Source organism: Antechinus flavipes, chromosome 6 (genome assembly GCF_016432865.1).
Source record: "Antechinus flavipes isolate AdamAnt ecotype Samford, QLD, Australia chromosome 6, AdamAnt_v2, whole genome shotgun sequence".
Lineage (NCBI taxonomy): Eukaryota > Metazoa > Chordata > Mammalia > Dasyuromorphia > Dasyuridae > Antechinus > Antechinus flavipes.
In genome coordinates, this window is record NC_067403.1 from 195,239,370 (window position 1) to 195,263,960 (window position 24,591).

Consider the following 24,591-nt stretch of genomic DNA (forward strand, 5'->3'; position numbering starts at 1 on the left):
TGGGGAGATATTATCTTTTGGAATCCAGCAGCCAGAGCAGGAATAATTTTGCCTTTAATGTGTTCATTAAAAAATATCAAGAAAATGGAAATTATGATTCTCATGATAAATGATATGTTATTTATCCACATATATCATTGGTATATGCTGTCAGTTCATTATGGATAGATATCTACATAAAATTTAAAATTCTCTTGAAATATTAATTTGGAATAACTATTTTAAAACAAAACTCTAGAATTTAGTTACATCAAAATTCAGTGCTTTCTGATGTCAAGAAGAGTAGTTTATAAGGGTGTAGCAAATTAAGATGATTTTGAGAACACTTAAATATGGTATCTTTGAATTTCTTTTTTTTAGAAACTAAATCTCATTACTACTTTCTGCCACCTAGTGGGAGCTTCTGAGATTTCAAGAAAACATTATATCTAAATATAGATGACAAAATTGATTATTGTTTATTCAATGAATATTGGAAATATATGAGGCCTTGGATGAGGTAGAGAAGTGAGGAGAAGGGACAGGAATAAGCATTTATATAGTGTTTACTGTATACCAGTACTAGGTATTTTACAAATATTATCTAATTTGATCTTCACAATAATCCTGTGAGGATAAGTGCTGTTATTATTCCCAATTTACAGTTGAGGAAATAGACAAATAGAGATTGTTATTATAGTGTCTGAGGTTTGCTTTGAACTATCAAATTTCTGATTTCAGGCCCAATATTCTAGATAACAAATGCACCACCTAGCTGCCTATTAAGATGAGTAACTCCAAAATGTTGTGACTTGCCCAAGAACATATAGCTAAGAAGTAGTGAAACCTGAACTTGAACTCTTAGCAGTAAAATTTGGCTGATGAAGTAATTTTTGCAGTTGAGGAAATTAAGACCAGGAAAGATCCTGTTGTCTGTGCTTTTATAATTGGAATTATAAATAATAATAATAATAATAGTAATAGCTAGCATTTATATAATACTTTAAAAGTTTACAGAGTACTTTATATAGATAGATTTTAGCTTATTTAATCTTGAACAATTCTGTGAGGTAGATATATGCCATTATTTCCAATTTATAGATGAAGAAGAAACTGAAGTTTATGAGAAATGCAGTGTTATCCATGTATTTCCCCTGTTTTTTCCCATCTCCCCACATCTCTTATACTTAACTATGTATAATATGTTTTATTATACCATTATTATTAATACACTATATTATTAATATCTTTGAATATACATAATACATAAAGTCTTTATTCTAATAAAATGGCCAGTTTTCTGAGAGTAAGAATCTGTGACTTGTGCTATCTATTGATTAGGAGTAGGATTCTAAACTGAGTCACCTCTGACATAACTTTTTCATACTCCTCATTTTATGAGTGATAAATTCAGGTCCAGAGTAGTTGAGTATTTTGCCCAAGATTACCTAGGCTAGGGTTCAAACTCAAATCCTCTGAATCTAAAATCCATTCTTTCTACTATGACCCACAGCCTTTTAAATATTGTAATTGAATTTTTAAATAACATTTTCACTAATAAATATTATCATCTCTTTTTCCCTCTATCTACATATACTTAAATGCTGCAGATCAAATTTCATTTCTTAATAGAAATCTCTTTAACTTAGCAAAAATCTAGTTATTATTAGAAAATTCTTCAGACATGAACTTTTAGCATCGCAAAGTTGGTAACAATCTGATTTGATTACATTTTAAATATACACTTAAGTATTATAGATCGAGAAAATTCTTGTTGGACTTGAAATATTTTCTTAAAACTATTTTCAAGGCATCTCTAAATTATGGTACTACACACACACACACACACACACACACACACACACCTATTTAATTTTTGTTGTTGTTGAATTTTTCAATTGGTCTGACTTTTCATGACTCCATTTATGGTTTTCTTGGCAAAGATTCTAGAGGTTTGTTTTTTTTTGCCATTTTCTTTTTCAGTTCATTTTACAGATGAGGTGGACAGAATTAGGTGATTTGTTCAGGGTGGCACAGCTAGTAAGTGCTGAGATCAGATTCAAATTCATGAAGATGTCTTCCTGACTCTGGAACCAGGACTCTATCCACTGTACCAACACCTATCTCTAGGATAAGAGTATTTAAGTAGAGATGGCAAAATAGTGATTTATAACAGACATTTCACAATTTAATCTTGATTATTCATTTTCCAAATGCAGTGATGTGTGTAATGTTAACTCATTTCTGCTTTCTTAGTCCTTAAGGCAAAGTTACTTAAATGCTTTATAGTAATATTTAAAAAAAATAAATGTCCATACCCTGTACATTCAAGCTATTTGGTTTAGTAGTAATAAAAATTCAAGTTATGTTTCATGGTTTATTTTCTGGGTGTTGGGTGAAAATTTGTACTAATGCATTTTATTTAGGAAAAAGTTGTTATAAAGTGATAGAAATTTTATTACATGGCTTTTTTATTACAAATTATAGTTTGTATTATTGGGAAATAGTTTTGATGTTGAGTATAAATTTCCCTCATCACTGAGATGCCTTTTTGCATTGTATAGATTAATGAATTACAATAGACACTTGGATAAGAAAGGCTTGGACTAGAATCTAGTCTCTTGATCTCCTAAAGAATGCTTTTATCACTCTGTTAGGTGTCTCCCCATCCCACAGTTTGTCAGTCACTTTGCCTCTTTCTCTATCATCTTTGGTCTCTCAGGAACATAGAATGGAAGTGGGAGGAGGAAAAGGCTGTACTTTCTCTTCTGCTCCCAAGAAAGGATTGAGAACATATTCTACTTGGTTCAAATAATTTTCTGCAGTATTTATGGTCAGGTAGATGTTTCTTTTCTTTCTTTTTTTAAATAACTTTTTATTGACAGAACCCATGCCAGGATAATTTTTTACAGCATTATCCCTTGGACTCATTTCTGTTCTGATTTTTCCCCTCCCTCCCTCCACTTCCTCCCCCAGATGGCAAGCAGTCCTTTACATGTTAAATAGGTTACAGTATATCCTAGATACAATATATGTGTGCAGGACCGAACAGTTCTCTTTTTGCACAGGGAGAATTGGATTCAGGAGGTATAAATAACCCCGGGAAGAAAAGCAAAAATGCAAATAGTTTACATTAATTTCCCAGTGTTCTTTCTTTGGGTGTAACTGCTTCTGTCTATCATTGATCAATTGAAACTGAGTTAGATCTCTTTGTCAAAGAAATCCACTTCCATCAGAATACATCTTCATACAGTATCGTTGTTGAAGTATATAATGATCTCCTGGTTCTGCTCATTTCACTTAGCATCAGTTCATGTAAGTCTCGCCAGTCCTCTCTGTATTCATCCTGCTGGTCATTTCTTACAGAACAATAATATTCCATAACATTCATATACCACAACTTACCCAACCATTCTCCAATTGATGGGCATCCATTCAATTTCCAGTTTCTAGCCACTACAAACAGGGCTGCTACAAACATTTTGGCACATACAGGTCCCTTTCCCTTCTTTAGTATTTCTTTGGGATATAAGCCCAGAAGTAACACTGCTGGATCAAAGGGTATGCACAGTTTGATAATTTTGGGGGCATAATTCCAAATTGCTCTCCAGAATGGTTAGATTTGTTCACAACTCCACCAACAATGCATCAGTGTCCCAGTTTTCCCGCATCCCCTCCAACATTCATCATTATTTTTTCCTGTCATCTTAGCCAATCTGACAGGTGTGTAGTGATATCTCAGAGTTGTCTTAATTTGTATTTCTCTGATCAATAGTGATTTGGAACACTCTTTCATATGAGTGGAAATAGTTTCAATTTCATCCTCTGAAAATTGTCTGTTCATATCCTTTGACCATTTATCAATTGGAGAATGGCTTGATTTCTTATAAATTAGAGTCAATTCTCTATGTATTTTGGAAATGAGGCCTTTATCAGAACCTTATCTGTGAAGATATTTTCCCAGTTTGTTGCTTCCCTTCTAATCTTGTTTGCATTAGTTTTGTTTGTACAAAGGTTTTTTAATTTGATATAATCAAAATTTTCTATTTTGTGATCAGTAATAGTCTCTAGTTCATCTTTGGTCACAAATTTCTTTCTCCTTCACAAGTCTGAGAGATAAACTATCCTATGTTCCTCTAATTTATTTATAATATTGTTCTTTATGCCTAAATCATGGACCCATTTTGATCTTATCTTGGTATATGGTGTTAAGTGTGGGTCCATGCCTAATTTCTGCCATACTAATTTCCAGTTATCCCAGCAGTTTTTATCAAATAATGAATTCTTATCCCAAAAGTTAGGATCTTTGGGTTTGTCAAACACTAGATTGCTATAGCTGACTATTCTGTTTTGTGAACCTAACCTATTCCACTAATCAACTAATCTATTTCTTAGCCAATACCAAATGACTTTGGTGACTACTGCTTTATAATATAGTTTTAGATCAGGTACAGCTAGGCTACCTTCATTTGATTTTTTTTTTCATTAATTCCCTTGAATTCTTGACCTTTTATTGTTCCATATGAATTTTGTTGTTATTTTTTTCTATATCATTAAAGTATTTTCTTGGAAGTCTGATTGGCATAGCACTAAATAAATAGATAAGTTTAGGGAGTATTGTCATCTTTATTATATTCGCTCAGCCTATCCAAGAGCACTTAATATTTTTCCAATTATTTAAGTCAGATTTTATTTGTGTGGAAAGTTTTTTGTAATTATGCTCATATAATTCCTGACTTTCCTTTGCTAGATAGATTCCCAAATATTTTATGCTGTCGACAGTTATTTTGAATGGAATTTCTCTTTGTATCTCTTGCTGTTGGATTATGTTGGTGATATATAAAAATGCTGAGGACTTATGGGGATTTATTTTGTATTCTGCTACTTTGGTAAAGTTATAAATCATTTCTAATAGCTTTTTAGTAGAATCTCTGGGGTTCTCTAGGTATACCATCATATCATCTGCAAAGAGTGATAGTTTGCCCACTCTAATTTCTTTAATCTCTTTCTCAACTCTTATTGCAGAGGCTAGTGTTTCTAATACAATATTGAATAATAATGGTGATAGTGGGTAACCTTGTTTCACTCCAGATATTACTAGGAAAGGTTCCAATTTTTCCCCATTGCATATGATGCTTACTGACGGTTTTAAATATATGCTCCTGATTATTTTAAGGAAAAGTCCATGTATTCCTATACTCTCAAGTGTTTTTATTAGGAATGGATGTTGGATTTCATCAAATGCTTTTTCTGCATCTATTGAGATGATCATATGGTTTTTGTTTGGTTATTGATAGAGTCAATTATGCTAATAGTTTTCCTAATATTGAAGCAGCCCTGCATTCCTGGTATAAATACTTCTTGGTCATGGTGTATTATCCTGGGGATGATTTTCTGTAGTCTTTTTGCTAATATCTTATTTAAGATTTTAGCATCAATATTCATTAGGGAGATTGGTCTATAATTTTATTTCTCTGTTTTCAGCCTACCTGGTTTAAGTATCAGTACCATGTCTGTGTCATAAAAGGAGTTTGGTAGGGCTCCTTCAATCCCTATTCTTTCAAATAGTTTATATAGCATTGGCGTTAATTGTTCCCTAAATGTTTGGTAGAATTCACATGTAAATCCATCTGGTCCTAGGGATTTTTTCTTAGGAAGTTGGTTAATAGCTTGTTCTATTTCTTTTTCTGAGATGGGACTGTTTAGGATATTTCCTTCTTCCTCTGTTAGTTTGGGCAAGCTGTATTTCTGAAGGTATTCTTCCATTTCATTTAAGTTGTTGAATTTATTGGCATAAAGTTGGGCAAAGTAACTCTTAATTATTGCTCTAATTTCCTCTTTGTCAGTGACGAGTTCTCCCTTTTCATTTTTAAAACTAACAATTTAATTTTCCTCTTTCCTTTTTTAAATCAGATTTACTAAGAGTTTGTCTTTTTCATTAGTTTTTTCATAGAACCAACTCTTAATTTTATTAATTAATTTAATAGTTTTTTTACTTTCAATTTTATTGATCTCTCCTTTTATTTTTAGAATTTCAAGTTTAGTGTTTGACTGGGGGTTTTTAATTTGTTCCTTTTCTAGCATCTTTTGTTGCAAGCCCAATTCATTGACCTTCTTTTTCTCTATTTTATACAAGTAGACCTCTAGAGATATGAAATTTCCCCTTATTACCACTTTGGCTGCATCCCCACACATTTTGATATGATGTCTCATTTTTGTCATTTTCTTGGGTGAAGTTATTAATTATGTCTATGATTTGCTGTTTCACCCAATCATTCTTTAGTATGAGATTATTTAGTTTCCTCTGGCTTTTTGTTGAATGTAATTTTCATTGCATCGTGGTCTGAAAAGGATGCATTTACTATTTCTGCCTTACTGCATTTGAGTTTGAGGTTTTTATGTCCTAATATATGGTCAATTTTTGTATAGGTTCCCTGAACTGCTGAAAAAAAAGTGTACTCCTTTCTGTCTCCATTACTTTTTCTCCAGAGATCTATCATATCTAACTTTTCTAGTGTTCTATTTACCTCTTTCACTTCTTTCTTATTTATTTTGTGGTTTGATTTATCTAATTCTGAGAGTGCAAAATTGAGATCTCCCACTATTATAGTATTGCTATCTATTTCTTCTTGCAGGTCTCTTAATTTCTCTTTTAAGAATTTAGATGTTACACCACTTGGTGCATATATGTTTAATATTGATATTGCTTCATTATCTATGCTACCCTTTAGCAAGATATAGTGCTCTTCCTTATCTCTTTTAATTAGATCAATTTTTGCTTTTGGTTGATCTGAGATCAGGATGGCTATCCCTGCTTTTTTGACTTTACCTGAAGCATAGTAGATTTTGCTCCAACCTTTTACCTTTACTCTGCATGTATCTCCCTGCTTCAGGTGTGTTTCCTATAAACAACATATTGTAGGATTCTGGCTTTTAATCCATTCTGCTAACTGCTTCCTCTTTATGGGGGAGTTTACCCTGTTCACATTCATGGTTAAAATGACCAATTCTGTATTACTTGCCATCTTGTTAACCCCTGTTTATGCTTTTCTCCCTTCTTTCCCCCTTACCCACCTTCCCATTATTAAGCTTGTGAGCACCACTTGGTTCTCAACAGCCCTCCCTTTTTAGTATTCCTCCCCCCACCTTATAGTTCCTCTCCCTATTTTACTCCTTTCCCTCACAGTTTCCGTATTCCCTTCCACTTAGCTTATTCCTTCCCTTTCCACTTTTCCCTTCTCACTTTTCAATGCGGTGGGAGAAGTTTCACCATAAATTGAATATGTCTAAATTTTTTCTCTTAAAGCCAATTCTGATGGCAGTAAGATACTCACTATATTCATCCCCCTCCATTCTTTCTCCCAGATATAATAGGTTTCCTTTGCCTCTTCCTGAGATGTAGTACCCCCACTTTACCCTTTTTCTGGTACAATGTCCTTTCCACCTCTAGTTTCTAGAACAAGATATACATGTATTCTTTATACATCTTTATAGCAAAAATATAGTTCCCAAAATTTCTTTTTATCTTTTTAGGTTTCTCTTGAGTTCTATATTTGTAGATCAAACTTTTTGTTAAGTTCTGGTTATTTCATTAAAAATAGGTGAAATTCACTTATTTCGTTGAATGTCCATCTTCTTCCCTGGAAAAAGATGCTCATTCTGGCTGGGTAAGTTATTTTTGGTTGCATACCGAGTTCCTTAGCCTTTTGGAATATATATTCCAGGCCCTTTGATCTTTTAATGTGGATGCTGCTAGATCCTGGGTAATCCTTATTGTGGCTCCTCGATACTTGAATTGGGTTTTTCTAGCCTCTTGCAGTACTTTTTCCTTCATTTGAGGATTCTGGCATTTGGCCACTATATTTCTTGGTGTTTTGATTTTAGGATCCCTTTCAGTAGGTGATTGATGAATTCTTTCAATGTCTATTTTACCCTCTGTTTCTATGACTTCTGGGCAGTTCTCTTTGATAATTTCCTGGAAAACAGTGTCAAGGCTCTTTTTTTTTTTGTCATACTTTTCTGGAAGTCCAATAATTCTCAGATTGTCTCTCCTAGATCTGTCTGTTGTTTTCCCAAGAAGGTATTTCCCATTTTTCTCCATTGTTTGATTTTTTTTTGGTTTTGCTTGACTGATTCTTGTTGTTTCCTCGAGTCATTCAATTCCAGTTGTTCGATTCTGATTTTCAATGAGGTATTTTCTTCACTCACTTTTTAAAATATCTTTTTCTAATTGTCCAATTGAGTTGTTTTGTTCTATGGAATTTTTTTCCATTTCACCAATTTTATTTTTTAGAGAGCTATTTTCTGTTTCCAGTTCACCAATCCTATTTTTCAAGGATTTGATTTCTTTATCCACTCTGTCTTTAAATGAGTGGGATGATTTCTCCAGACTCTTTTGCCAAGCCTCTCTCTCCTTTTCCCATTTTTCTTCTAGCTCTCTTGTGAGAGCCTTTTAAATTTCTTCTATGAGATTCATCTGTGCTGAGGAACAGATGATCTCCTTTGGGGATTCACCTGGAGATTGTCTGTTTTTAGTCTCCTCAGGGTTTAGAGTGTGCTCTCTATCCATATAGAAGCTGTCAAGGGTTAAGTCCTTTTCAATTTTTTGTTCATTTTGTCAAAGAAGAATCAAAGAGAAACTAGCAAAGAAAAAAAGAAAAAAATCCAAATGGAATCTGTTTTTTTTGGGGGGAGGGGTTGGGTGGTGTTACCGAGCTTCCTCTACAGACTGTGGGGAGGGGAGGGAGGGGGAACAGTGAAGACCTAACAGGACAGCGATGGCTGTGTTGTGCCTGCGTTCTGAGACTCTGAGAGCATGCTGAGACACTGTAGGGGAGGGGTGACCAGGTCCCGAGAGACTCCAGCTGTTCTGGGTTGTATTCTTCAACCCCCGCGCCCCCCAGGTGTTTTTAGCTTCTCTGCTGGGCTATTGACTTGCTGCCAGGGCAAAGTATCCAATCCTGTAGCGAAGCTCTCCCCGCAGAGACTGCTGAGATCACACCCCACCCCCTCAGGTCTGCTCCGCTGTGAGCTGCCTCCTGTGCTTTCGCTGCCGCTGCCTGCCCTCAGCCTGCCCTCAGCCTGCCCTCAGCCTGCGTCTGATCTAAAACTGTCCCTGCCCTCAAGCAAAAACAGACCTTTTCTGGCGAATTTCAAGGATGTCTTCTCTTGGCAACTATTTGTGGGTTTTTTTTTTTCAGTCAAGCATTAATTCAGAGGCTTGTCATGAAATGGATTCTGAGAGAAAATGTGGAGCTTGCACAGCTATGAGCCTCCTCTCCACCATCTTGGCCAGAAGTCTGAAACCTGTTCTTGCAGCACTCTGGTTTACATACTAATGGGGGAGGCAAGAGATTGATACATTAAGACTTTACAGTGACATTATGAACACAACTCTGATCGCAGTGAACCACTGCAAATTCTAAGGACCATTGATAAAATATACTGGCCACCTCCTGACAAGTAATGGACTCAAGAAATAGAATGAGACATGTTTTCATTTATGGCCAAATTTGTTTTACTTTCTATGGACATATTCATTATAGGGATTTTGTTTTTCTTTTTTAAGTTTGGAGGTAAGAGAGGTAAGAAGGAATAGAAAGGTAAGGATGTGGTAGCCATGAAAAGAAAGAAAAGAGGCTTTTTGAAACATTCATTCTTAAAAAAAAAAGTGCAGAAGAAAAGAGTAAGTGAAAGGAATAAGCATCAAAATAACATCTACCATGTGCCCTGCAGGCACTGTGCTTTTGCAATTATCTCATTTGATCTTCAGGACAACCCTGGGAGGTTGGTACAGTTATTATCCCTCTTTTACAATTGAAGAAACTGAATCTAACAGTTTAAGTGATTTGCCCATAGTCACCCATATAGTAAAATGTCTGAAGCTGAATTTGAACTCCAGACTTATAGCTCAATCTACTGTACTACCAGTATTGTGGAGAAGAAAAGAGAAAAGAAAAAAACAGAACATTACCAGTTATATGTTGAATTTATTATATTTATGAAAAGCAACCTGTATATAGTAGAGACTTGCAATTTTATGATACACACAAGATATGTAACAAAGGAGCAAAAAGGTAACCTTAGAGAGGAAGGCTTGGGAGATCTGGGAAAGCCTTCTGCAGAAAATAGTGTTTGAGATGAGTTTTGAAAAATGTTAAGACATGTCAAAACTCAAAGTTGTTCTAGACCTCAAGGAAAGAAAGTGCAAAGATTTGGAGATGGGAAATGGAAGGTTTTAATAATAGTGTCATAGTTTGGAAGGAGTAAGGAGAACCTCTTAGAATTTTCAGAGCCCATTTATTTGTAAGTAGCACAAAATAATCAACATTTTTTTTGAGTGTAGGAAAAAGTTTTATTTCTTTCTCATAAGAAAGGTACACAGTCTGTGACACACAAGGGCATTCTCTCTTTTTTTCTTTTTAAAGCTTTTTATTTTTCAAAACATATGCATGGCTAATTCTTCAACATTAACCCTTGCAAAACCTTGTGTTCCAATCCCCCCCTTTCTTACCCTTTCCTCTAGATGGTAAGTAGTCCAATATACATTATACATGGTAGAAATATATGTTAAATCCAATATATGCATACATTTTTGTACAATTATCTTGTTGTATAAGAAAAATCCAAGCAGAAAAAAACGAGAAAGAAAATAAAATGCAAGCAAATAACAACAAAAAGTGTGAGAATGCTATATTGTGAACTATACTCAGTTCCCATGGTCCTCTCTCTGGGTGTAGATGAATCTCTTCATCACTAAGCAATTGGAACTGATCTGAAGCATGTCATAGTTAAAGAGAGCTATGTCCATCAGAACTGGAGATCAACATTTTTAAAATCTGAAAACAGAAAAATGTTACACAGCTTGATCACTTACCTATTTACCAGACATAAGCTCAAATGACTCTGTGCTCGTTCCATAAATATAACTCCACTCCCAATAGAGAAAGGCCAGCTCTCCAATGGGGTACTTAATTCAAAACAAAGAATGTGCCTTGGGCCCTGAGGATAATTTCTGAAGAAGGGTTGCAGAAAGCTTTTAATTGTCTTTGAAGTAAGTGTACAACTTTCTAAAGTGTTAGAAGTTAGAAGTTAGAAGAGGGGGAGATAGTGTTCATGTGAATAAATGAATTGTGGTCTGCTTGTTAAACAATTCATTACATTATAGTCTGAGGTCATGCCCTCTACAATGTTTATGTCAGACTGAGACTGATGATTCAGGAGTTTGGATATTTTCTGTGGAATATATTAAAGGATAATTATTGAGAGTTCTCATTCTGAATTCATTGAAGCTTACTTTTTAGTATCGCTTTGTGTAATTTTTCTGGTCTTTGATAAAGATTCTTCTACAGTTTTCCTAATTATATCAATAATTCTTTAGTGACTGCAAGTGTTTCAGATTCAAGTCTTCCTATTTCACATTTGATAATTTGTTTTTAAATGAGTGGGATATTTACATTCAATTGTCTTTAGACTTTGTATTGAAAGAATAAAAACTATTATATGTGCCTATTATGTGCAGTCTTTTTTTTTTTTTTTTTACAAATATTATCCCATTTGATCTTCATAACCCTCACCTATCATCATCCATTTTACAGTTGAAGAAACTGAGGTAAACAGGTTAAGTGACTTATTCAGGATCATACTGCTAGTAATTGTTTAGTATCAAATTCAAACTCAGATCTTTTACTCCAGGTCCAGCGCTCTCTCTTTTGCCTACCTATTTGACTAACGTAGAAGCACCACATTATCCTGATCTTTGCCCTGTTCCTTTTGTTGCATATCACAAATCTTTTCTTTTTGACTTGTACCTGGAATATTTTCCATAAATATGTACACTAATGCACTGTTACAAGCCTAAATTGCATCATCTTGAATATTTTATTTAATTTTAAATATATGAGATCATTGCAAGAAAAACCTGTTAGCTTGAGTTTATTCTTAATGCTTTGTTAGTAATGTGATTGTTTCACATCTTTTTGTCTTAATACCCTAATTTCTATGTGCTTTTCTTGCTTTTAAAAGATGAGAAGATGATACATTATTCCACTGTAAAGGATACACTTCTAGAAGATAAGGCAAGTATGTCTCTGGAAAAGGGTAGATACAAGAATAGTTTAAATAATTTCTTTCTCCAATGAACATATGAATCATTTTAAGCATATATTTTAATATTTTTGTTTAGAATGAGAAAGAGACAAAAATTCTTTTATACTGAAAATTCTGAAGATTTTTTTTTACTTAGTTATAGTACATAAGTATAAATTTCTTTTTGTAACTTGAAAGAGTAAAAATGATTCACAGTAGAGTTGAGCTATTAGAAACAAATGGTCATTCTAGGTATGCCCTGAGCTAAGTAAACCTGCTATATGAAAATTCAGATTTATTTTTCTGATAGATTATTCTCTGATTTACAAAAGGATTTAGCATAATATTCTTTAATTAGGAAGTTTTCTTTGGTACTTAGAAAATGGATTTTATTTTAAAATGTGATTTACAATAATTTTCAAGAATACATCTGTCATACAGAGCAAGGTACTTCTCTGTTATGAAGCTTTTGGAACATCTTATTTTATCATTTTTACTCAACTTCAGGAACATACTCATTATGCTCCATGTTTTCTTACTTAAATTAGCTTCAAGAAATCCTGCATTTTTCTTATTATCTAGTGAAATTTTGGAAGTAAAAAGTGGAAATGAAAGACGTGAAATGAATTAATTGGGAAGACAGTAAATTTTTTCAAAGTTTATTTCATTTCTTAAAAAATATAAAAAATTATTGACATTTATTTTTTAACAACAATATATTTCCCAAATAATAATTAAATTTCTTTATATATAAAGAATATACATTCTTTGAAAAGTTAAATCTATTGATCTTTAACAGAAAGAGAAAAATATAACTTTAACATTAGTTATTGTATTTGATCAGAATTTGGCTTCTTCTCAATGTTAATTTTATTTAAATTGTGGCAATATAGTATTATGTATATTATTTCTTTGTCTTTGCCTTCTTTGGTCTGCATTATTTTATTCATGTCTTCCTTTATATATCTGAAATCTGCCTCTCATTCTTGATGGAATGATAATATTTTCTAACATACTGTAATTTGTCCAACTGGACAAATTTCTAATGATTGGACAAATTTATTTTCAATTTTTTGTGATCCCAAATAATGCAGAATAAATATTTTTATACATATATGCCCTTTTTTGCTTGAAGTTTAATCTCAGACAAGGAAGATCAAAACATACACTCAAAGAAGATTCTTTGGTGTAGGGAGGAAGAGAGAATACCTGTAGTGATATGGACCAGAACAACTTGAATGACTAGATACAAAGTAGTTATTAATAGTTGGAAAGAGAATTTCCAAGGAGAGAAAACCAAAGATCTGTGTGAAGGCCTCTCATTTAACATTTTTAGCAATGTCTTAGTATTATCACATTGGCAGGTAACACAAAGCTAGTTGGGCTAGACAACATATTGGTTTCACAATATTCAAAAAGATGTTGACAGTATATACCATTGGGCCTAATTAAATGAGATAAATAAATGGGATGAGATAAACATCTAGGCTTAAACTTGGATTTTAAAAAGTCACTTAATACTCTGAAGTCATGGCTAGACAGCAGTTCATCTGAAAAAGATGTTGGTGGTTTTAGTGGACGTGAGTCAGCATTGTGATTTAGTGATCAAGAAAACTAATATAGTCTTGAGCTATTGTGCTTCGTTCTGAAAAAGGACCATGACATCAGAGAGGTGATGCTATGACTTGCAAGTGAATTGTATTTAAGTGAGGGAGGCTGTGCAAGGTTACTTGTTTCACTCTTCCCTCCAAAGCCATTTGGGTCCAGTGGCCAGATGGAGATCAAGATGACTGGAGATGGTCCTCAATGAAATGGGAGACCCTGGTCTTTTTTAGCTAAGATCTTTTCCAGCTCTCATTTTGTCTGAAGCCACACCCATTTGGTGATTAAGTCTAGGTAAAAATGAGGCAAAGAATGGCTTCTTTTATTTAGTGAAAAAATAAAATAAAATAAATCTGGGAGGTGAAGCCCCTTAAGGTTTCTGGTCAAAACAGAAACAATTGCTAAGCATACTCACTCTGAGCCATCAGAATTCAAACTATGGCTAAATGAGACTTAAACTGGGATCTATTGTTATTTAATGTTTTTTTTCCCGATATTCAAATATGTACACATATATCTTAAACTATATTGGACCAATGCATATACAGAATACATGGGTACATATACATAAATGTATATATAAACAAGATTGCAAATAAGTGCAAGCTTAAAATAATTTGTACAGCAATTAGGAATTTTACAGAGATTATTTGCTAGTTAGAGTAATAGCATTTGTAAATTGAAATGGTTACTATTTTACTGTCCATTTATAGGAGAAGGAAGGGAGGAAGGGAGAAAGGAAAGAAGAAAGAAAAGGAAAAAAAGAAGATAGGAAATTTTTAAAAATTTTAAAATAATAATAGCTTTTTATTTTTCAAATTACATGCAAATATAGTTTTCAACATTCACCTTTGCGAAACCTTGTGGTTCAGATTTTTCTCCCACCCTCTCTTAGACAGCAAGTAATCAAATATAGGTTAAAACTGTTCAATTTTTCAAAACATTTCTACATTTATCATGCTGCATAACAAAAATTGGATCAAAAGGGGGAAAAATGAGAAAGAAAAAACCAGGCAAGCAAACAACAACAAAAGTGAAAATACCATGTTGTGATCTACATTCAATTCCCATAGTCCTCTTTCTGGATACAGATGGCTCTCTCCATCACAAGTCTATTGGAATTGGCCTGAATCATCTCATTGTTAAAAAGAGCCAAGTGAAGGAAATATTTATTAAGCAACTGTTATGTACTGGGCACTATGCTAAGTGCTTTACAAGCTTTATCTCATTTGATCCTGCAGCTGCCTTGAGGGGTAGATATTAGTATTAATCTTATTTTACAGTGAGGCAGATAGCAGTTTAGTGATTTACCCAGCGGGTTCACACAACTGAAGTCAAATTTGAATTCAGATCTTTCCTGTTTCCAATGTGAGGCCCAGTATACTATTATGATGCTCTTAATTAGCTAGAAGTAGAACATCTTTCTTTTTTTCCCTGAGTGTTAAGTGACTTGCCCAGGATCATGCAGCTAGGAAAGAATATCTATTTTATAATTGATTTTCCAGTGATTATCATAGATTTTAATTAACTCATTTTTGGTCTCTGCTTCTCCATTTAATGAATAGAACTTAGAAAAAGGATATGAAATAATGTTGAAAACCCCTTGAAAATCACTAGAATGATATATTTGGAGAGACAAAAATAGAAACCTAGGTTTTATCTTCACTAACTAAGTAAACTAGTTATAAATTATAGGACATGGAGGACATTTCAAATTGAAATGGTGGTCTCTCTTTTTTGAAGCCCTAAGTGAAAGTGGAAATACAAAGTCTTATTTGTTTTGAGGGTGGTGAGACATAAGCAGGAAATAGGAACTCATTCTCCACAGCAAATCCTGGGTGAAAAGCAATGGGTTCACATCATCAAGGCCATCCCTACAATAGGTAGAAAACTTATCAATACACAGTATTAATAAGACTGTATTTTGGTTCAGCCCAATGTGGGTTGTCTAAGCTATGGTAACAACTTGATCCCCACTCTCAGACCCAGGAGAACATTGTACATAGTAATAGCAACATTGTGTGATGATTAGCTGTGATAAACTTAGCTCTTCTCAGCAATACAGTGATCTAAGATAATTCCAATAGACTTGTGATGGAAAATGCCATATACATCCAGAGGAAAAACTATGGAGACAATGCAGATTAAAGCATACTATTTTATTTTTACTTTTTTGTTTTTTTCTTTCTTGTGGTTTTTTCCCTTGGAAAAAAACTGACTTTTCTTTCACAACATGGTTAATACGAAAATATGTTTTAAATTATTGTGCTTCTATAACCTATGTCAGATTATTTTCTATTGTAAGGAGGAGGGAAGAAAGTGAGGGAGAAAAATTTGGAACTCAAAATCTTATTTTAAAAACTCATTGGACCAATTCTGTCCTCAAAATGCATTTCACACACTTTATTCTTTGTTCTCTTTTATAAAACCATTTAAATGATTTACATATTATAAACATTGTAATTTGCTTTTTTAAAATCTATTTTTCTCTAGTGATTACTTGGCTTTTTCATGTTCCTGTATACTTTTTGTTGTTAACCTTTTGTAACTTTTGTATATATCAATATTTTCTGGGTGGGATTATAAAGTCCCAGAGGAAACTATCAGTACCTGTTAGTCATTGAATGTCGTATTCAGCATATCATGAATTGCAGATTGCAGAATCATAGAAATCTGGGGATATTGTCTCGAGTGAAAATGATTTGTCTTAGGGTCATTCACCCAGATGAATCTGATTCCAAATCTATGCCTTTGGTATTTATATCAAACTATTGCTCTGTGAGCACTTAATACTTTTGATAGCATATTTATTGTTTTTTAATTTTAAATTTTTGAATTGACTTGAAATTCCATATTGATCTGTAAATGGGCATTTGTTTTACTTCCCACCAGGTTGAAAAGATGAAAAGGGGAAAAAAAAACCCTGAAATAAACATGCATATTCAAACAAAATAGATTCTTACATTGTCCAGGAACAAAATTGGGCACCTCATTCTGCATCTGTCACCTTTTTATTAGGTTAGAGACATCATAGATCATCAGTCCTCTGGAATCATGACTGGTCCCAAGAGCTCTAAGTCTGTCAGAATTTTTCTTTACAGTGTTTTTGTTACCATATAAATTGCTTGCTTGTTCTGTTCACTTCGTTCTGCATCATTTTTTTTTTATATTTCTCCAAACTCATTTGATTTCTTATGGCACAATAGTATTCTATTATGTTTATATATCATGATTTGTTTAGCTGTTCTCTAATTAATGGTTACTTCCTTAGTTTCCAGTTCTTTACCATTCCAAAAAAAACTGATGCTAGAAAAAATTTTGTATATTGGGCCTCTTTTCTCTTTCTCAAATCTCTTTGGAATTTAGGAATAATAGAGATGTTGAATTTAAGGTATGCACCATTTAGTGACTTTTTAGATATGGTTCCAAATTGCTTTCTAGAATGACTATATCAAGTTCATACATAACTTCATCAACAGTATATTAACTGTGTCTACTTTTCTGCAGCTTCTCCCGTATTTATTTCCTTATTTTATTGTCTTTTTTATCATCTTTACCAGTTTGATAGGTATAAACTCAGAGCTGAACTAATTTGCTAATTAGTTGTGATTTATTGCTTTTCATATAGCTGTTAATGTCTTGAATTTTTTCCTTTAAAAGTTGCCTGTTCATATCCTTTGACCATTTATCAATTGGAGAATGGCTCTTCTTATAAGATGTGAATCAGTTACTTAAATATTTTGGAAATGTTGGAAATTTTCAGAGAAACTTGCTATAAAGGTTTAAAAGGTTTTTTCCCTTAAAAAAGATTCTGTTTTATAAGTTTATCCTATATTTGGGCCGATTCATAAAATCCACTGCATCAAAATAAAATTTTAAATTATAAAAATGAAATATGACTGGTATAAAAGTAGTAGTGTTGATTAAATTCAGCATTTTAAAAGATTTATGATTGCCATAGTATGAATTGGTTTCTAATTTGGCAGAAGCTTCCAGAACTTCTGCTATATTTATACAAACTTTGAAAGCCCATGGTGAGACACTTCTATATGATAATGAAGTATCAAAGAAAGAATTTTACTTGAGGAGTGTAGACTAGCATGTTTATAAAATATTTAGTTTTTATGCCAATTTTTAACATAAATAAAATAATGTGGTATAAAGGAAGCCATAATAAAAACTTATATTTTATATTCCTTAAGGTTTACAGAGAGATTTCTTTAACACAATTCTGATGAGATATGTAATAAAAGTACAACTATCCCCACATTACTGTTAGACAAACTATATAGGAAATATATTTGGTTTATATTTGTGACTTAAATACATGGATCATTTTCTAATGAAACATTACAATTTTTTTTTCAATAGAGTCCTCATTTTGTAATTGTAACAGATCAGTCACCAGAATTTTCCAACATCATCTCTCTTCAGTCAACTAGTATTCAGCAGTGTAACCAAATGCCTAATATCAAAGACCACAATTCATTAGCATCTGTGCCCCTTACCAGTTGTGCAATTCCTCCTTTAAATTTGAAGCCTTCACATTTGCAGAAAAACGAAATTAAGAAGGAATATTTTTTAAAGGAAGATAACAATATTGAAAAGAAAGATGCTAGGCACCTTAAAAGAAAGTTTACTACAGCCAATCATTTTTCAGAGCAAACAAAAAATCATTTTACAATGGAAGGGTTTGGAAATAGAATTGAAATCAAATATCAGAATTCAGGAGAGACAAAAGCTCTTGAAAATCCAGTCTGTGATGTCAGATCCATGGGAGCTGTAGAAAAAAGCCAGTTGGTGGAAATGCTAAAACAAGCAGCTGTTCTAGTGGTTACAATGATCTATCAAGATGGGTCATCCCAGCTAAAACATGATAAGGTCAGTAAAAAGTGATATTTTCTGCCAGTTGAAAAGTAAGACACACTTTTTAAAAATAGAAAAACATATTAATAGAATTTTAAGCTTAAAAATTTTTATTATGGTGTATGTATGGTCGGCAATATGAGTAACTCTTGATACACTGTAACGGTTAGAAATTTTTGAATGACAAAGGGGTAAAGGCACTGAATATGTGATTTGTAAAATATCATTTAAAAATATTTTATGTAGTTCATACTTTTTAATTTAAATTTCAGAAGATTTCATATATTTTAATGTCAGTTTTATGAAAAAGAGCTATTTATTGAAGTTATTGAAAGACATGGCTATTTACAAAAACATGTATTTTTAAAAGTAGGGAATTGGCACTTGAATTTAGATTATACTTTGCCTCTGAAACATACCTTCTCTTTCCAAAGCAATTTTTTAAAATTTTAACTATGCATTAAAATCTGTTCCATATAAGTATATCTTATACTTGCTGATTTTAGAAAACATTATATATTTTGACCAAAATCATTTCAGTAAACAGACCTTACTGTAGTCTGATTTTATGGGGCCTGTGACCTTTTAAAATGGAGAAACTTAACATTCAGCACATCACACATCCTTCAAGTAGTAAATTAGGGATGACAAGTCACATTTTATAAAATACTTTCTTCAGCTGTGTGTCTGGAATCAGAGTGTCTGGGACTGGATGTAGATTATCTTTGAGACCTTGGGCAGGCTACTTCCTCTCTCTATGCTTGCTTTTCTTCATCTGTGAATGAGGGGGGGTGGAACAGATCATCTATACTTCTCTAAGATATCACACCATAAGTCCCATGATGTTATGTAGATAATACATGAGGAAATGAGGAAAATGAAGTACAAAGAAAATTAGTGATTTACTTACAGTCACCCAGGAACAAACATTGAAAGACCATTAACCCAAATGACTTTAAGGCCAGAATGCTTTCCACTTATTATGATGAAAACAAAAGATTTTTCTTCCTTGAAATACATTGTTTTTAACCTGCTAAGTTGTTGGCTTGATTGCATTTACACAGGATCCAAATTCATTGGTAAAAGGAATCATCATTTTAATAAAGAGCCCACTGGACAAAAGCAGTCATTCCTTTAATACATCAAAAACAGACCCACCTATGATGGATGAATTTACCAAAGAGGATAAGTATATATACATAAAAATAGAACATAATACTCTTTGGAAACAAGATCAAGATATGAATAATCAATTTGCCAGGTAAGAAAATGAAAAATAATCAAGTCTTTATCAGTCTCATATACTGTCTCTGTTCTGGTTCTGGTGTTATTTAAACTATTAACTTATAATAGATTACCTTTGGATGGTTTGCAATGTAATTGGAAAGTAATTAATAAAATAAAAAATACAATAAAACACAAATAATAATATATATTTTTTAAAAATCAAAATATGGGCCTCAGAGACTGCTCTGGAGGCTTCACTATGCCCTAGTTCTATCTTAGTTTAACATCACTGATCTAGATTGAGTACTGATTCACACTGGGTAGAATGATTTTCAATAATCTTTCTAACTAATCTATAAGGGAACCTCAGGTGATTAGGTTTCTAATGTATCTTAAAGTTGTTGATAAGTTCTAGACAATAATTAGTTTAGGAAAAATAACTTTTTAGAGGTAATCAGTTCATGGAAACAGTATTATTAATGAGTATTTGATTTAGTGAGTTTTTTTAAACCACAAAATAAGTTTTTTATAGTTTGGTTATGCTGTATTAATCATTTAAATGTGAAATGATACTGATTGCAGCAACATTATGTAGGATATATCTTGATATATATGGCTTGTGGATAGAACTGTTCTACAAGGGTTACACATGCATGTCATTTCATAGTATATAACTAGAAATTATAATTCTCATTTTCCAGTATAGTTTTGAGTTTTAAGTTAAATCTCAATATGTATAAACATAAATACACAAATATATTATTTGTCTTTCATTATTGTTCTTTCTTTAAAGTCTGATTTTGTTTTTGTTGTTTGTCCTTTTGTCCTTTGTCTAAAGTCTGATTTTAAAATATTGATATTGATCCAATTTTTATTTAAGTGGTTTCACTGCAATTTAAATCTTTTTATTTTTTCTGGACCTTTTCATCAACCAAAATGAAAAACACATATAAGTCTTTAAAATTTGTGTATGTAGGCATACTTCATTTTATTCATTTTATTATACTCTATAGATAGCATACTTTTTACACATTGAAGGTTTGTTATAACTCTATCAAACAAATATGTTAGTATCATTTTCTACAGCATGTACACATTTAAAAAATTTTAACTGCATTTAAAACTTTCATTATTATTGTACCTGTTTTGATGATCTGTGGTCAGTGATCTTTGATGTTTTTGATGTTTTATATTTTAGGTGCCATCAACTGCATCTATGTAAAATGGCAAACTTAATCAACTCTGTGTGTGTTTTGACTGCTCCACCAACTGCTCATTGCTCCATCTCTCTCTCTCTTTCCTTGAATTTCCCTTTTGCATGAGATGAAGCAATATTGAAATTAGACCAAATAACCCTATATTATAAATGTTCAAGTGAAAGAAAGAGTCAATCGATGTGGCCAACTTCATTGTTTTTTTACTTCAAGAAACTAAAACACCCACCTCAACCTTCAGCAACTACCAATAATCAATTAGTAGCTATCAACATTGGGTCAGAACTTCACCAACAAATATGACTCCCTGAAGACTCAGATAATAATTAGCATTTTTCCTTCTTTTTGAAATACAAAGTATTTTTTATTACTTTTGAATGGCTTGGTCAGTAAACTTTTTTAAGATTTGAACTTAAAACTGTCTCTTTTACTGTTTTTCTTAAGCTTTTTGTTGTTGCTGTTTTTGTTTTTTTACAATTCTCTTAAAATATTTTAATGTTTTTATTGACTTTTTAATGTTTTTTATATCATAACAATTTTCTCCCATCCTCCTTCCAGAGAGCCATTCCATATAACAAATAGTATTTTTTAAAAACAAAAACCAAGAAAATGGAGAAAAAAATCAGCCCAACTGATTAATGTATTAAAAAAAGTCTAAAAACATATGTCATGTGCAACACTATAGAACTCTTACGATGGAATATGTTGGTAGAATCTTCATGTTTCTTCATTTGAGTCATGCTTGATCTTTCTAATTGTGCTACAGTAAGTTTTGATTTGGCATGTGTGTGATTCATTTCATTGACATTGTTGTAGTTATTATGTATAAGGCAGTCAGGTGACTCTGGCCTTAGATACCTACTAGCTGTGTGACTCTGGGTAAGTCACTAATCATGATTACCTCAGTTTCCTCACCTATAAAATGAGCTGGACAAGGAAATGGCTAATCACTTCAATATCTTTGCCAATGAGACCTCAAATAGGGTCACAAAGAATAGACACTACTAAAAATGACTCAGAACAACGACCACGAAGTTATTGTATGTACTGTTTTCTTGGCTTTTTATTTCATTTTGCATCAGTTCATATGGATCTTCCCCATGCTTCTTTTTGAAAGTCCCTTTTTTCCAATGACTTTTAAAATAAATCATTTATTCTGTTGTCCATAATTTTTGAAGGCTTTCTTTTTACTTTAAAAAATCTGGAGAGAAAATTATCTTACTGCTGAGAAAATTATCTTGGTGCTGTTGATGGTGTAATTTGAATATTATTTTCTGAGTTGCTAAGGAATGAACCTAGTTGGCTCTGTGGATAAACAAGTTAGACCTGGAATCAGAAAGACCTGAATTCAAATTTGTCTTCAGACACTTATAAGTGTGTATCCTTGGGGAAGTCACAGCCTCTTTTTGCCTTAATCTGCTGGAGAAAGAAATGACAGATCACTCCAGTATCTTTGCCAGGAAAACCACATTGACAATATGGTCCACAGGATCAAGAAGAGTCAGACACAACTGAACAATTGAAAACAAAGAATGTAGTCATGGAGAACTGTAAAAATAATAGACATGAATAATAGAAGAATGAATTACTTTCTTACAATTTGGGGCTGTCACTTTATATAAATATGCTACAATGGCATCTTCATGAGGTGGATGCTATGAAGCTGCTTCCAGAAGAATTGGGATGTAATGTGAGAATAGTTCATATGTGGCCTTTCTGTGTCTGGTTCTGGTTCTACCAAATGGTTAACAGAAAGTTTTTTTTTTCCTTTGGTTATGTAGCTAAAAAAGAGAATTTCTTTAAAAGGGTCTGAGTTAACTTTGGCCATTACTGTTTTTCCTTCATTCAGTTCTGGGGGGATCTCAGTAATACCTTCACTCATAAACCTGGTGAAGTGAGTATATTCTTCATCCTTCAGTAGCAAGGAGTATGAGCAGTTTGGGATTCCAGATTTTGAAGCTAACACTATCAATACCTTAAGGAAGATATAATAATCTAGGAACAATCTTTAGAACTTCAGCGTTTTGGAAAAATTCATCTGATGATTGTGCCACTTGTAGGCATTAACTTGGTAGGACCAGTGTTATGTGAGAACTGAACTAAAGTTCAAAGTTCAAAGCTACTCCCCTAGAAACTGAGAGGAAAATATATCCCAGAGATGTTTGGGAGAAATGTTTGTATAATTCTGTCACGTTAAAGTATATCTTCCTGTGTAAAAGCTACATCATGTTAAGTGAGGTTAAGTGGAACTGAAGGTGCCAATCACACTAACCTCTAATACATAGGGAACACACAAAGTAGGACGTAAGCCAATGGAGGAGAAAAAAAATATCTCAACCTCTTTTAGGTACCTAGGAACCCTAATGGGGAGAAATCTAATAGATCTGACTTTGAGAGAATGGAACCAGAGTCAACTTTGTTACATCTTTTTGTACATTAAAATTCTGATTCTGGGGATAAATATTTTAAAACAGCTTCTAGCAATGGCTTACTTAGCCATTGATTAGCAGAATTTCATGAAAGAAATGCTTTTTTAAAAAAATAACTTTTTATTGATAGAACCCATGCCAGGGTAATTTTTTTACAGCATTATCCCTTGCACTCACTTCTGTTCCGATTTTTCCCTTCCCTCCTTCCTTCCATCCCCTCCCCCAGATGGCAAGCAGTCCTTTACATGTTGAATAGGTTACAGTATATCCTAGATACAATATATGTGTGCAGAACCGAATAGTTTTCCTGTTGCACAGGGAGAATTGGATTCAGAAGGTATAAATAACCTGGGAAGAAAAACAAAAATGCAAGCAGTTTATATTCATTTCCCAGTGTTCTTTCTTTGGGTGTAGCTGCTTCTGTCCATCCTTGATCAACTGAAACTGAATTAGCTCTCTTTATCGAAGAGATCCACTTCCATCAGAATAGATCCTCAAATAGTATCGTTGTTGAGGTATATAATGATCTCCTGGTTCTGCTCATTTCACTTAGCATCAGGTCATGTAAGTCTCGCCAGTCCTCTCTGTATTCATCCTGCTGGTCATTTCTTATAGAACAATAATATTCCATAACATTCATATACCACAATTTACTCAACCATTCTCCAATTGATGGACATCCATTCATTTCATGAAAGAAATGCTAACTAAATTTTATTTTTAATAAGAGTCAAGGATTTTTAGGCCAGATTCTATCACAGCTGGGTCACATTTTTTCTCTGTAAATTTCAGTAAACAACTGTTGTCTCTAAGATTTAAAAAAAAAACCCTCTCTTTGTTTTTTTACCACCTGATTTTATTTTGTCTTTTCCAGTCTCATTATATATTATTTTTCTTCTTATACTTGAGGTTTTGCCAAACTGATCTTTTCTCTGTTCTGCACACATGGAATTCTGAATTTTGTCTCTGGAATCACTCAATCACTCAATAAATATTTAAATGCCTTTTTCATTTTTCATCTTTGTATCCTCCCAAATAGTATCATGCTTGGCACATAATAAAATGCATAATAAATGCTTATTGATTAATTTACTGGGCCTTAGTTTCTTCATTGTTTTTTTTTTCCTTTTTTTTTTAGTTTCTTCATTGTTAAGAGATGGGAGTAAGACTAGATAATCCTTAAAGTC

At 32.9% G+C, this 24,591-nt stretch overlaps 1 protein-coding gene across 1 annotated transcript in view; it reads left to right on the forward strand.

Moving 5' to 3' along the window:
• POLN (DNA polymerase nu) overlaps nt 1–24,591 on the forward strand; it is a 331,195-nt gene that overhangs the window by 14,186 nt on the left and 292,418 nt on the right. Inside the window, exons 3-4 of the mRNA XM_051966741.1 lie at nt 18,040–18,549; nt 19,599–19,795. Coding sequence (XP_051822701.1) covers nt 18,040–18,549; nt 19,599–19,795 — 707 coding nt within the window. The remainder of the gene's footprint in view (nt 1–18,039; nt 18,550–19,598; nt 19,796–24,591) is intronic.